Source organism: Monodon monoceros, unplaced genomic scaffold, assembly GCF_005190385.1.
Source record: "Monodon monoceros isolate NGI ecotype Baffin Bay Population unplaced genomic scaffold, NGI_Narwhal_1 Super_Scaffold_22, whole genome shotgun sequence".
Lineage (NCBI taxonomy): Eukaryota > Metazoa > Chordata > Mammalia > Artiodactyla > Monodontidae > Monodon > Monodon monoceros.
Window position 1 is genome coordinate 15,699,839 of NW_021703779.1, and position 13,363 is coordinate 15,713,201.

The 13,363-nt window shown below is 40.3% G+C and overlaps 1 protein-coding gene across 4 annotated transcripts in view; it reads right to left on the minus strand.

The window, feature by feature from the left end:
• The window catches only part of SCML2 (Scm polycomb group protein like 2), an 85,437-nt gene that overhangs the window by 42,875 nt on the left and 29,199 nt on the right, over positions 1–13,363 (minus strand). For all 4 annotated transcript variants that reach the window (XM_029241424.1, XM_029241422.1, XM_029241423.1 and 1 more), the window contains exons 6-7: positions 12,392–12,480; positions 1,055–1,298 (exon numbers count right to left, since the gene is read on the minus strand). In XM_029241424.1, the coding sequence (XP_029097257.1) occupies positions 1,055–1,298; positions 12,392–12,480 (333 nt within the window). The remainder of the gene's footprint in view (positions 1–1,054; positions 1,299–12,391; positions 12,481–13,363) is intronic.

Below are 13,363 nucleotides of genomic sequence, written 5' to 3' on the forward strand. Positions count from 1 at the left end.
AAATTTTACAAAAATCAACCATTAACATCTCTTTCCTAAAATTATGGGAGCAGGGAACCAAAGAGGTACCTAACAAAAAGATCATCATGGTATGTAGTATTGTAGTATAATGGGATGTGTTAAAAGTTCCAAATTACAGAAGATTCTAATAGCAGTTACAAGAATAATACGGCTATGTGCTCATACCTAGCCACTGCCCTCCTCCACCACACTACCTACTCATTTGCTACACCCATCTTTTTTTTCTGGTGTAAATAAATAAATTTAGTGGGGTAAATTTTAAGTATGTTTACATTTGATTCCACTTATAAGTTTACATTTAACTTAGGCCAAATGATTGGGTTCTGTGCTTAGACTCCACTTACATCTCAGCAGTTATTCCATCACAGAAGACCAGGTTAGGCGTGTCTACGTCCTTGGAAGAGTCAAGCAAGAAGCTTCAATATTTTGATGACTTTTCTTTGAAAGAAAATATCTAGACTAGGTGACACTATATTCAACTTAGGAAGCGCAGCATTACAACTGATAAACACATGACGGAAATAACATACTGATCTATGATGGCTTCCACAGTCAAAAATTTTTACGGACATGTAGATTTTACTTAACACTATCAAAGTATCAATTTAACTTGAAAAAACAACCAAAATCATGTAAAACATGTATATAACACTTGTTATGCCCAACCTTTAAAAAACTATCTTCAAGATACAAACAATGGAATGCCACATGCAATTTTAAATAGAATATCAACTATAAAGGTACCTGAGCACCCCAAAATGTTTCTAGCAGCAAGGCTTCAATAGTCTAAGTGTGACTTGTAGCTTTGTCCATATTCCCCAGTGTGGACTGTCAATTCAGACCACGATGTTGTGTTGGCCCTCAAAAATTCTAATTGTAAACTTTTACCTCCAGTTCTCTAACCTGGACAGTACCCTTGCTGTTCTGCCTGGTGCTCCTCAGTTGGACATGAAATCCTACCCCCAATGCCAAGAGCAGTTAGATCTAACTTCAAGAAAATAAAAGAACATGTATTAGTTAGTTATTATCTTACCATAAGTTCCTGGTGGTTGTAATACATCTCCTGTCAGGCGACACCACCCAACTGGGAAAATATCTCGACAATCATACTTGCACCAATAATCAAAAGCTCCACTCCAGCCATCGAATGTGATATAAACTTCATCTCCTTTAACATTTCCAATAGTTGCAGGGCAGATCAGATAAGGGTTCTTTCTGTCTATAGCTTCAAGTTTCATTCCCACTTTAAAATTATTTAGAGGTGGCTTTGGTGGTTCCTACCAAAACATTAAAAAAAAGTTTTCATTGTTAAAATGTACTAAGAAGCATTTGCTCAACTGTATTCTTACAACCTTCAGCAACCAAAAATTAAGCTTCATGTTTATCAGTTAAATACAGGAAGAAACAGTTCTCACAGATTCCTCTGAAACTCTGCTCTACAATATCTCACTTACTCTGGAGCAGAGCCAAGAACCTAGAAGAAAACAAAACCAGCCTGATAGTCATTCATTCATTCATTCACTCAAGAAGTATGTATTATATACTATGTACCAGGAATTTAGCATTCGTAAGTGAACAAAAATATCAAGATCCCTGTTCTGGTGGAGCTTATATTCTAGTAGTGGTGGTAGCAGGGGTAGGGGAGCCAGATAGGATGAAGGGGAGGAAGCAATAACAAGAAATTTTAAAAGAGAGTCAAACAAACCTAAAAATATAAAAATTATAGGGTATTTTGAAAGATAGTAAGTCCAAAGAGAAGGAACAGCAGCAGGTAATATCCAAAAAAACCCTCAAAGTATAAAATGCAGATACAAGAACATGAAAGTCACACAAGTCTGGGGTCATTTATGATAAGCAATCCAGAAACAAATATTTTAAAGTATTCCTTAAGGACTTCCCTGGTGGTCCAGTGGTTAAGAATCCACCTTCCAATGCAAGGGACACGGGTTCGATCGCTGGTCAGGGCACTAAGACCCCACATGCCGCGGGGCTTGCCCTGCTCTACAGTCCACGTGCCACAATTAGAGACAAGCCCACACGCCACAAGGAAGAGCCCGCATGCCGCAATGAAAGATCCCACGTGACACAACTAAGACCTGACAGCTGCCAAATAAATAAATAAATGTTAAATAAAAGTACTCCTTAGTTACAGAAAGTTAAAGCATGCAAATGCTAACAGGATTCTTAGAAAGACCAAGTGCTATGTTAAAAGCAACATCTTTTTTTTTTTCAATTTGCTTTTTATCCTAGTAAATGGCACCATCAGCAATCCAATCACCCAAGCCAGAAACGTGGAAATGGTCCTAGACCTGTGGTTCTCAGCCTGACTGAACATTAGAATCACCTGGAGCCACACTGCCAGCGCTACTGATTAAATCAGTCTAGGTGGGGCCCAGGGCATGTTTTAATTGCCCAGATCCAAGGCTGAGAACCACTACCCTAGATGCATCCTTTCCCCCTAACACAATCAAAGACCACAACCTGCCAATTCCACCCCCTAGATCTTTAGAATAACGATATTGAAAGTTAAACCTTCAGGGGACTTCCCTGGTGGTGCAGTGGTTAAGAATCCGCCTGCCAATGCAGGGGACATGGGTTCGAGCCCTGGTCCGGGAAGATCCTACATGCCACGGAGCAACTAAGCCCACGCACCACAACTACTGAAGCCCGCACTCTAGAGCCCGAGAGCCACAAGAGAAGCCACCGCAGTGAGAAGCCTGTGCACCGCAACAAAGAGTAGCCCCTGCTCACCACAACTAGAGAAAGCTTACGCCCAGCAACGAAGACCCAACGCAGCCATAAATAAATAAATAAATAAATAAATAAGTTAACCTTAAGGAGTGCTTATTATATATACATAAAAAAGGTAACCTTCAATTGTTTAGTATACGCCAGGCACAGTTTAAATATTTTCCACATATTCATTTAATTCTCACAACAATCCTATGAAGTCAGTGCAATTATTATACCCATTTTACAGACAAAACTGATGCACAGTGGCCTAAGACTATACCATAAGTATCAGAGCTAGATTTTAAACTTAAATAGCCAACTTTGTGAAACACCCTACACCCCATCATCTGCTGGGCCAACTCCAACTCATCCACACTTTGAAGCCCAATTCTCCTGGTCTCTTTAAGCCTTCCCTGACCAATGCCTGCCCACTCCAAGGCCCACCAAAGAGGTGCTCTTGCCTTCAACTGTGAAACTATTGTTAAAAATGTGTTCACTCCTCTGGGACTTCCCCAGCGGTCCAGCGGTTGAGACTCTGCCTTCCAATGCAGGAGGTGTGGGTTCAATCCCTGGTTGGGGAGCTAAGATACCACATGCCGTGGGGTGTGGCCAAAAACTTAAAAAATAAAATGTGCTCACTCCTCTATGAGACAAAGGGATTCTTAAAATCAAGTACCACATCTTTTACATATTGTTATTTCCAGCACAGTACCCAACAGTAAGCATTTTTTAAATGAATGAACCAAGGAATCACCTGGAGAACAGTAAATGAGCTCTCAACTAACTCTTTCACCAAGATATAATTTTAAAAACCTATCTGGTAGATTGGTTCCTTTTAAAAATGCCTCCTTTACTGTAAAGCAATTATACTCCAATGAAGATGTTAAAAAAAAAAAAGAAGCCTCCTTTAAACCCATCTCAACATCCCATGCTTTCTCTGTTTCCTTTAGCCTTGCAATCTGAAAATTCCTTAATTCTTAGCCTTCAAAGTCCTTTTAATTACATATTCTTAATATGATTCTTAAAACCACCCTGAAGGGCTTCCCTGGTGGCGCAGTGGTTGAGAGTCCCCCTGACGATGCAGGGGACACGGGTTCGTGCCCCAGTCCGGGAAGATCCCACCTGCCGCGGAGCGGCTGGGCCCGTGAGCCATGGCCGCTGAGCCTGCGCGTCTGGAGCCTGTGCTCCGCAACGGGAGAGGCCACAACAGTGAGAGGCCCACGTACCGCAAAAAAAAAAAAAAAAAAACCCACCCGGAAAGTCAGCAGGGCAAAAGTTAGATTGATCAAGGATCAAAGTATTTGATAAATAGCTGGTAAGTAAGAAGCAGAGTCACATACTGACACTTCATGAAAGGGCCAAAGGTCCGTTATCAGTTATTACACATGGAAAGAAGGGGGGGCAGATTTTACAAAGTATAACCATGGAGGTTGATATATTTGTGCTAGACATTCACAGAATGCAAAAAACATTCAAGACACATATAAGGATCACAGGGCCTTACACTGTCATTCAACAGAGTAAGAGTAAGTCTTTCCATAGCAAAGTAAACTAGATCAAATGGCAATATACATTTCCTGCTACAAAACAGATTTAAGACAGTCATGACAAGAGAAACAGAACTAATTTTAAAATTCAAATGTATAACCTAAAAAGAAATCCCAATATGACAGTATGTTATCAATGTCACTATTGGCTGGCAAGTAACAAAAACCAGAAAATGATTACAGACAAAATGCAATTTATTCTCTAAAGATTTTCATGCTGTTTATTAATTCTTCTAAATTTCATGAAAATTCTATCAAATTTTCTTACATAAGTACAGCCATACAAATAAATATTAATAAAGCTCTAGGAGAAAACAAATTTTTCTTTTAAAAAAATCAAAGGAACTACTGTTTTAATAACACAGTAAATGAAAGGACTTTATCTCAAAACAACCTCCTTCCAGATTTAGGTAACTGGCAAAATGGTTCCCTCTGCTGTCCACAAAAGGTAATGATACAAAGTTGCTTTAAAATGTGTTGTTTTTTTTAAATAAATTTATTTACTTATTTATTTATTTTTAGCTGCATTGGGTCTTCGTTGTTGTGCGCGGTTTTTCTCTAGTTGCGGCGGGCAGGGGCTACTCTTCGTTGCGGTGCGCGGGCTTCTCATTCCGGTGGCTTCTCTTGTTGCAGAGCATGGGCTCTAGGCACGCAGGCTCAGTAGTTGTGGCTCACAGGCTTAGTTGCTCAGCGGCATGCTGGATCTTCCCGGACCAGGGCTCGAGCCCTAAAATATGTTTTTAAAGAATACAGTTCGTGGGCTTCCCTGGTGGTGCAGTGGTTAAGAATCCGCCTGCCAATGCAGGGGACACAGGTTCGAGCCCTGGTCCGGGAAGATCCCACATGCCGCGGAGCAACCAAGCTGGTGAGCCACAACTACTGAGCCTGCGCTCTAGAGCCCACACGCCTAGAGCCCGTGCTCTGCAACAAGAGAAGCCACCGCAGTGAGAAGCCCGTGCACCACAACAAAGAGTAGCCCCACTCACCGCAACTAAAGAAAGCCCACGCAGCAACAAAGACCCAATGCAGCCCCCAAAATTAATTAATTAATTAATTAAAATATATATAGTTTGTCATCATCCATTCTTGAATGACTTCCTAAACACAAAGATATAATTTGCGAAAGCAATAGCTAAAATAAACAAGGGATCATTCTCTTTTACTGTAAGAAAATGATTCTGTTCTAGAAGGTGGCTAGCAAAGAATGGCCTTTTAACCTCCCTCCTTGCTTACCTACAATATGGTTCTCCTTACAGGCTACTTTTTCACATATCCCTGTGACTGAAGCCAGTCTCAGCATTACCTACATTACCCTTTTGCCTGGAATATTTTTACCCTTGTAGTCTCAAGGTTCATTCTCTCCCTTTCTCCACATCTTCACTCATATGGCAACTTCTGAGCAAGACCTTCCTGGCCAACCTATCTAAAATGTCACCCTCCCTTCTCCTTAGCATATACAACTATCAAACATAATACACATGTATTTATTATGGCTTACTATAAATTTATCAAGCTAGAAGGTAAGCTCCATAAAGCCTGGAGTTTTTTATAGCTTTGTTTACAGCTACATTCCTAGAGTCTACCTGTGATCACAAACTCCTATCCTTAATTTCTACTTCCTTACTTTTAATCAATTACTTCTTTGACCTCATCAAGAACTGTAGTCCTTTAACCTTCATTTATTCATTTACAAATATTTACTGAGTGCCTACTAAATGCCAGACACTACTGAAGGCTCTTGATGTGTATTAGCTAGCAAAATAAAAATCTCACCTTGCAGTGCTCACATGCTAGTAAAGAGAAAGATGAGGAACATAATAAGTAAAATATATTCTATGTTATATATGATAAGTGCTTTGCAAAAACAGAGAGAGAGAGACAGAGAGAGAGAGACAGAGACAGAGAGAGAGACAGAGACAGAGAGAAGAGCAGAGTAAAGGGAGATCCAGAGAGCAATGTAGGGGAGGGGTTGTGCAACTGTAAACAAGGTAATCAGGACAAGCCTCATCTGGAAGGTGACATGTGAACAGAAGCCTGAAGGAGGTGATTATTAACCATGCAGTTATCTAGAGAAAGAGTGCTCTAAGCAGAGCCAAGGCCCTAAAACAGGAGATGTGTCTGAAATATTCGAAGAACAAGGAAGCAGAGTGTGGCTAAAATGCAGTATGCAAGTGGGAGGGCAGTAGGAAACGAGGTCAGAGAGAAAGTGAGGGGTCGTATCATGTAGAGCTGTGGAGGCCACTGTAAGAACTCTGGCTTTTACTCTGAGTAAAACAGGGAGCCCCCTGGGTGGTTTTGAGCAGAGAAGTGATATAATCTCACTTTTTTTTTTTTTTTTTTTGCGGTATGCATGCCTCTCACTGTTGTGGCCTCTCCCGCTGTGGAGCACAGGCTCCAGACGCGCAGGCTCAGCGGCCATGGCTCACAGGCCCAGCCGCTCCGCGGCATGTGGGATCTTCCCGGACCGGTACACGAACCTGTGTCCCCTGCATCGGCAGGCGGACCCTCAACTACTGCGCCACCAGGGAAGCCCCTCACTTATGTTTTAAACGGAATACTTTGCTTGCTGTGTTGACTACAGACTGTAAGGTTATAAATAAAGAGATCTATGAAGAGGTTACCACAGTAATCCAAGTGAGAGCTAAAGGCAGCTTGTTCCAGCCTTATAGCAACGGAGATGGCAAGAACTGGTTGAATTTCAAATATATTTTGAAGGTAGAGCAAATAGGGTTTCCATATGGACTGGATGTAGTATGTGACAGAAATAATCACCAAGGTTTTTGGCAGAAGCAAATGGAAGGATAGTTGCTACTCCCTGATATGGGAAAGGCGGCAGGTGGAGCAGTTTGACATGTCTGTTAGACATCCAAGTAGGGATACTGAGTAGGTAGGCTGGATATACAAGTCTGAGTTGGGAGCAAAACATCTGGAGCGGAAATATAAATTTGAAAGTCACCTGCATACAAACTGTATTTAAAGCCAGGAATTAGATGAGATCACCAAGGAATTAATACAGATCAGAGTTTCTCGAACATGACACTACTGTCATTTGGGACCAGAACATTCTGTTGTAGGGGCTGTTCTGTGCAGTGTAGGATGTTTAGTAGCATCCCTGATCTTTACTCACTAGGTATAAGTAGCACCCACATACACACACAGTTGTGATAACCCAAAACGTCCCCTGTTGAGAACCACTGTATAAAGAAGAGAAGAGAGGACTTCCTTGGTGGTGTCCAGGGGTTGAGACTCCGCGCTCCCAATGTAGGGGGCCCAGGTTCGATCCCCGGTCAGGGAGCTAGATCCCATATGCATGCTGCAACTAAGAGTCCGCATGCCGTAATGAAGATCCTGCACACAGCAACAAAGGTCCCATGTGCTGCAGCTAGGACCCGGCACAGCCAAATAAATAAATAAATAAATTTTAAAAAAAAAAAGAAGAGAAGAGGACCAAACACTCTAACATTCCATCACACCCGTTCACGTCCAGGTTACAGTGCATCATATCACCACTTTCTTCTCAGCACCCCAAACCAACTTATCCCCTTGTCCTTGTTCTGTTACCTCCAAACCTTAGTTCAATATCACCATCCACTTTACTATTTATTCTCAGTTTCCAAGCACTGCTGGAGAAAAGTCCCACATGCTTATTACATGTAGTGCTACACATATTTAGTCTTCATCCTCAGGTGAACCCTCCAAAATACTGTCATATGTCCCTAGGTCGATCCCTCTCCCATCCCACATGGCACCTATTCCAAACTTTTATCATTTGCCTTAAGACCAATAATGTTTCCTCACTATACATTCATTACTTTATTTGTTAACTGACTTTCTCCTAAACCACAGAGTAAGCTCTCTGCCTTGGTGTTGGAATATAGTAGACTTTCAATCAATGTATGAATCCTTCCCTCCAGCCTTTGTCAGTTTCCTATTTCACAGTAAATCGAGGCCATCAGGAATGAACTCTATCAATATTCTGCCCCCACAATTACAAATTTAACTCTATCTGGGGACACTTTTCAGCTGGTCTTCAGTTCTTGCTAATGTAACTGATGAACTTCCTATCTACCAAATAGTCAAGAATCAGCTTTCCTTTTAACTGACCTCTACTAAGTACCTGATATGGGTACTTATACATCATGAAGGTGAGTGGGTATTTCTCAAGGTTCTAAACTTGACACTCTTCTCTTCTCCTTCTATATATTCTCTTTGGACTAGCTCATTCATGCTCAAGGCTTCCACCCCTACCATTTAAGCTGAAAACTCCCAAATCCACGTACCCAAGCCAAACCTTATTTCTAGGTTCTAAATACTTTATGTCTAATGTCTGGTGGTAGTCATTCCTCCTCAAACTTCCCAGAGGCACTTCAACATGTCGAAAACTAAACCTATCTTCTCCCTCTCTATGTATTCATCTTCCTGTACTCCCCCATCCTTTCTTTATTCATCGAACAAACAAGTACGTACCAGGACGTATGATAGGCACTGCAAATACAAAGCCATGTTAACTTTTCAAAACGAACTCACAGTCTAGGAACCAAGAGACAGTGAAAATAATAATATAATCCAATAACCACAAAGACTGAGATATGGGGGACTTTCCTGGTGGCGCAGTGGTTAAGAATCCGCCTGCCAATGCAGGGGACACAGGTTCAAGCCCTGGTCCAGGAAGACTCCACATTCCGTGGAGCAACTAAGCCCATGCGCCACAACTACTGAGCCTGCACTCTAGAGCCCGCGAGCCACAACTACTGAAGCCCGCGCGCCTAGAGCCCGTGCTCCACAACAAGAGAAGCCACCGCCATGAGAAGCCCGCGCACCGCAATGAAGAATAGCCTCTGCTCGACGCAACTAGAGAAAGGCCCGCATGCAGCAATGAAGGCCCAACACAGCCAAAAATAAATAAATAAATAAATAAATTTATTTATTTTAAAAAAAGACTGACATATGCACAAGGCGCTACAGAAGTATAAGAATACAGAGGCAAAAATAGGGAAGGTATCCTGGAGGATTTAATGCCTGAAATGAATCTTAAAATAAAAATAGGAATTAACCAGAGATAATCAGCCTAAAAAAAGGAATATTGTACGGACAGGCTATTATAAGCAATTCAGAACATAAAATCCAAAGCAAGAAGTGGCAACTGTAAACCAGAGAGATCACAGAGCACCTTAAAGGCCATATTAACAAACTTATACTTCATCCTGAATGCAAATGGGAACTTCAAAGGAGTTTAAAGTATGGAATGATGTGATATGGCTTCTGTATCAGATATTTCTAGCAGTTGTGTTTAAGGGTGACAATTATAGGCAGTTATAAGGCTAGTTGAACAGTCTAGGCAAGAGGAAAGCCTGCACAAGGGGCAGTGGTATTAAGGTTAGAAAGAAGAGACACAACAAAGAAATAATTAGCAAGCTAAGTAGGTGGGCCTTCCTAATTAATTGGCTATCCAGAGGCCAGGGTCAAGGAGGAGTGAGGATTTAAGATGGCTCCTGGCCAAGTTCCAAGCTTGGCTGAAAAGAGCACCCCACAAATCAGTAAGAGTAAGAAAAGAAATCCAGTAGAAAAAAGGCAAAGGCTATAATCAGGCGATTCACAGAAAAATAAAAGGCCATTAAACACATTTTAAAAGTTCAATTTCACTGGTAATCACTTCAAGGCAAACTACAATGGGATACCATTACCATTCCCAAGGCAAATTACAATGGGATACCATTACCATTCCCACCTCCAAAAAAAGATTTACAAAATTTTAAAAGATAGATAATATTCATTGCTAGTAAAGGTGTGGGAATATGAATATATCTATACACTAATACTGGAGCATAGTTTGGAACACCCTTTTAAGGTGCAATTTAACAGTATATTTCAACACTTAAAGCATACATTCCCTTTGAACCAGGAATTCTACTTCTAAGAATGTAGGCATTCACACTTATATAAAAAGTTCTATATGAACTATAGAACATTCTATAAGAATGTCCACTGTAGATGATTTAAACAAGAATATGGAGACAACCTAAACATCAATCCTTAGGGAGAGATTAAATCACTTACGGTAATCCATACCACAGAACAGTACAATACAACCTAAAATATATATGAAACGAAACGGAAATTTCAAAAAAATCCATATTTTAGGGGAAAAACTAAATCACAAAATATATTCCAATTTATGTTTAAGAAATAAAAGCCCATATATGTTTCTGAATGCACAGATAAAGGTCAAGAAGAACATTTTGGAGAGAACAGTAGAACGGAGGAATGGACGGGATAAATGGACACTCATTTTTCACTTTAGTTAAGTATATAGTTTGATTTTTCCCCCCACACAAAGGTAAATTACTTTTATAATATTAAAAATGAAAAACATAATGTGACATGCGGCATGTGACTAGCTGATAAAGCAACTTAATAAGTAAAATAGATCCAGTGGCTTTTCTAAAGCCACAGCCTAAGCTAGTAAGTATTTAATAAAGACTACTACTAAACATCTCTTTTGTTGTTAGCTATCCTCATATATGCTTTACACAATGCCCAAAGGGATTGCATTCACCTGTGCCCCTTGCTGGTAGGGCAAGCCCACTTACAGCATTCATGCTGCTCAAACCTATACTCCAAGATTTTTTCTTTGCAATGCAGGAATCATGTCAATTGACACTGCACATCTTTATATCTTTAATCTTCTTGAAAAGTTTTTAAAACGTACAATCAATGTTTACCATTCCTGATATGAATGGCTGTAATAAAATTTAAGTGACTGAGAAAACAATGAGGACAGACAGTGAGAAAGAAATATTTTGACCCGTAATTTAACTAAAACTTGGCTTTCATTCATTGTTTCTTAACACAGTGTACTCTTTCAACATTTTCTCAAGAGCATAAACTATTTTTGGAATTTTCCCTCTTTGTTATATAACAAGTATTTCCTTGTAACAAATTCTTTCTGATGACTGTTTATAACATTCTTTTACTTCTGCAACCAAATCTCTCCAAGTAACTTTCAAGTGGTTTTTTGTCCCATCATTTTCTCCAATATCAAAGACACCACTAACATAGCAAACTGAGGCGAAGCTTCACTTCTGAAGGTACATAAAAAATAATAACAAACATTTGCTTCCGGTAGAGTACCCCTTTTTGTATCTGAGGTCAAGAAGGAAGGTACTAATTCATTTTGACTACTGGATGATTAAAACTGAGCCTTTTTTATGACTTGCTGTTACGGGCTGAATTGTGTTTCTGTGTCTCACCCCCCACCCAACCAAAATTCATATGTTTAAGTCCTAACCCCAGTACCTCAGAATGTGATTGCATTTGGAGATAGGGTCTTTAAAGAGATAATTAAGTTAAAATAAGGCCATTATGGTAGGCCCTAATCCAATATGACCAATGTCCTCATAAGAGGAGGAAGTTAGGATGCAGATACGTAGCTCATGTATCTTTTCCTCCCAAAGAGGAGAAGACGACTATCTATAAACCAAGGAGAGGGGCCTCAAAAGAAACCAAGCCTGCTGACACCTTGATCTCAACTTCTAGCCTCCAGAGCTGTGAGAAAATAAATTTCTGTTCAAGCCACTGTTATGGACTGAGTTACATCTTCCAAAAATTCATAATTTGAAGCCCTAACTCCCAATGTGACTATATTTAGAAACAGGACATTTAAGGAGGTAATAAAGGTTAAGTGAGGTCCTAACGGTGGGGCCCTAAGCCCATAGGACTAGTGTCTTTTCTAGAGAAAGGGAAACCAGAGATCCCTCTCTTCCACGCACGCACAGAGAAGAGGCTGTGTGAGGACAGAGCGAAAAGACTATAAGCTGAGAAGAGAGGCCTCACCAGAAACCAACCCTGATGACACTTTGATCTTGGACTTCTTGCCTCCAGAAATGTGAAAAAATGAATTTCAGTTATATAAGCCACCCAGTCTGTGGTACTTTACTACAGCAGCCCGAGCAGACTAATACACTTGCCAATCAAGTAATTTTAAAACCATTTTTGCTTTCCATATCAGAGAAGACAAAGCATTTAAGCACCCACTGAAACAATAAAACCACAGCCCAGTTGATGGAAGCTTTTCATAACATCTTTCTCACCTTCTTAAAGAATGTTGCAGGTGCCATTTCAGATCCACTCAGTGTTCGCAAGAGGAACATTGGCCAAGATGATGTGTTCATCTGGTACCCTATTTTATAAAATAAAGCAGAAATCAATTTTAAAAAGCCTCCCTGTGATATTACAGCAAGGTGGTATTAAAAAAAATGTTTCATTTACCATTCTCCTCCAGAGAATGACTTTCTTATTGACGAACTCAGGAAATGGGCAAAAGGAGCTGGTGTACCCTCCAATCAGTGCTACTGTATCCACTGTACTATTAAACAAGAATGCTACAGTGGGGGTAGAAATTCTCATCTTAAAGAAGCCACTAGCTAGGGTTCACCAACATACACATATATGTTGGGAATGGGCCATAATACTAGGAGAAATCCAAGCCAGAGCCCAGGAGAGCTTCCATTCCCCACCAACAATCACACACGCAGGGTAAAAAGGCCGCAAAAGACTTCCAGTCCCTCTTTTTCCTCAGAGCCCCTGCCTTATTTCCTTTCCGAAAGACAGTTTTCTGTCAAACTCAGCAAATGTACACTTATGATGGTGCATTTCACCATACGTAAATTTCGCCTCAAAAGGAAAAAACATGTAAATAAACAGTGAACTCTAGTTAATGATACGCATGCGAACGTATTTAGGAGAAATGCACTGATGTCAATAACTTATCCTGAAGTGCATTTAAAAATATGATGGACTGATGAATTGACAGGAGGACAGATGGACAGATAAGTGATAAAGCAAGTATAGTAAAATGATAACCGGTAGAACCTAGGTAGTGGGTATGTGGGGGTTCACTACAAAATTCTTTCACCTTTTTTGTAGGTTTGAAATTTTTCATACATTATACTGGGAAAAAAGACAGCTCTCACTTTAGTAAACTTTGCTCACACTAAATGATCTTATCTTAGAACTTTTATCAGATACTATCAAAATAGACTCAACAGGTGTCTTCTCTAGAG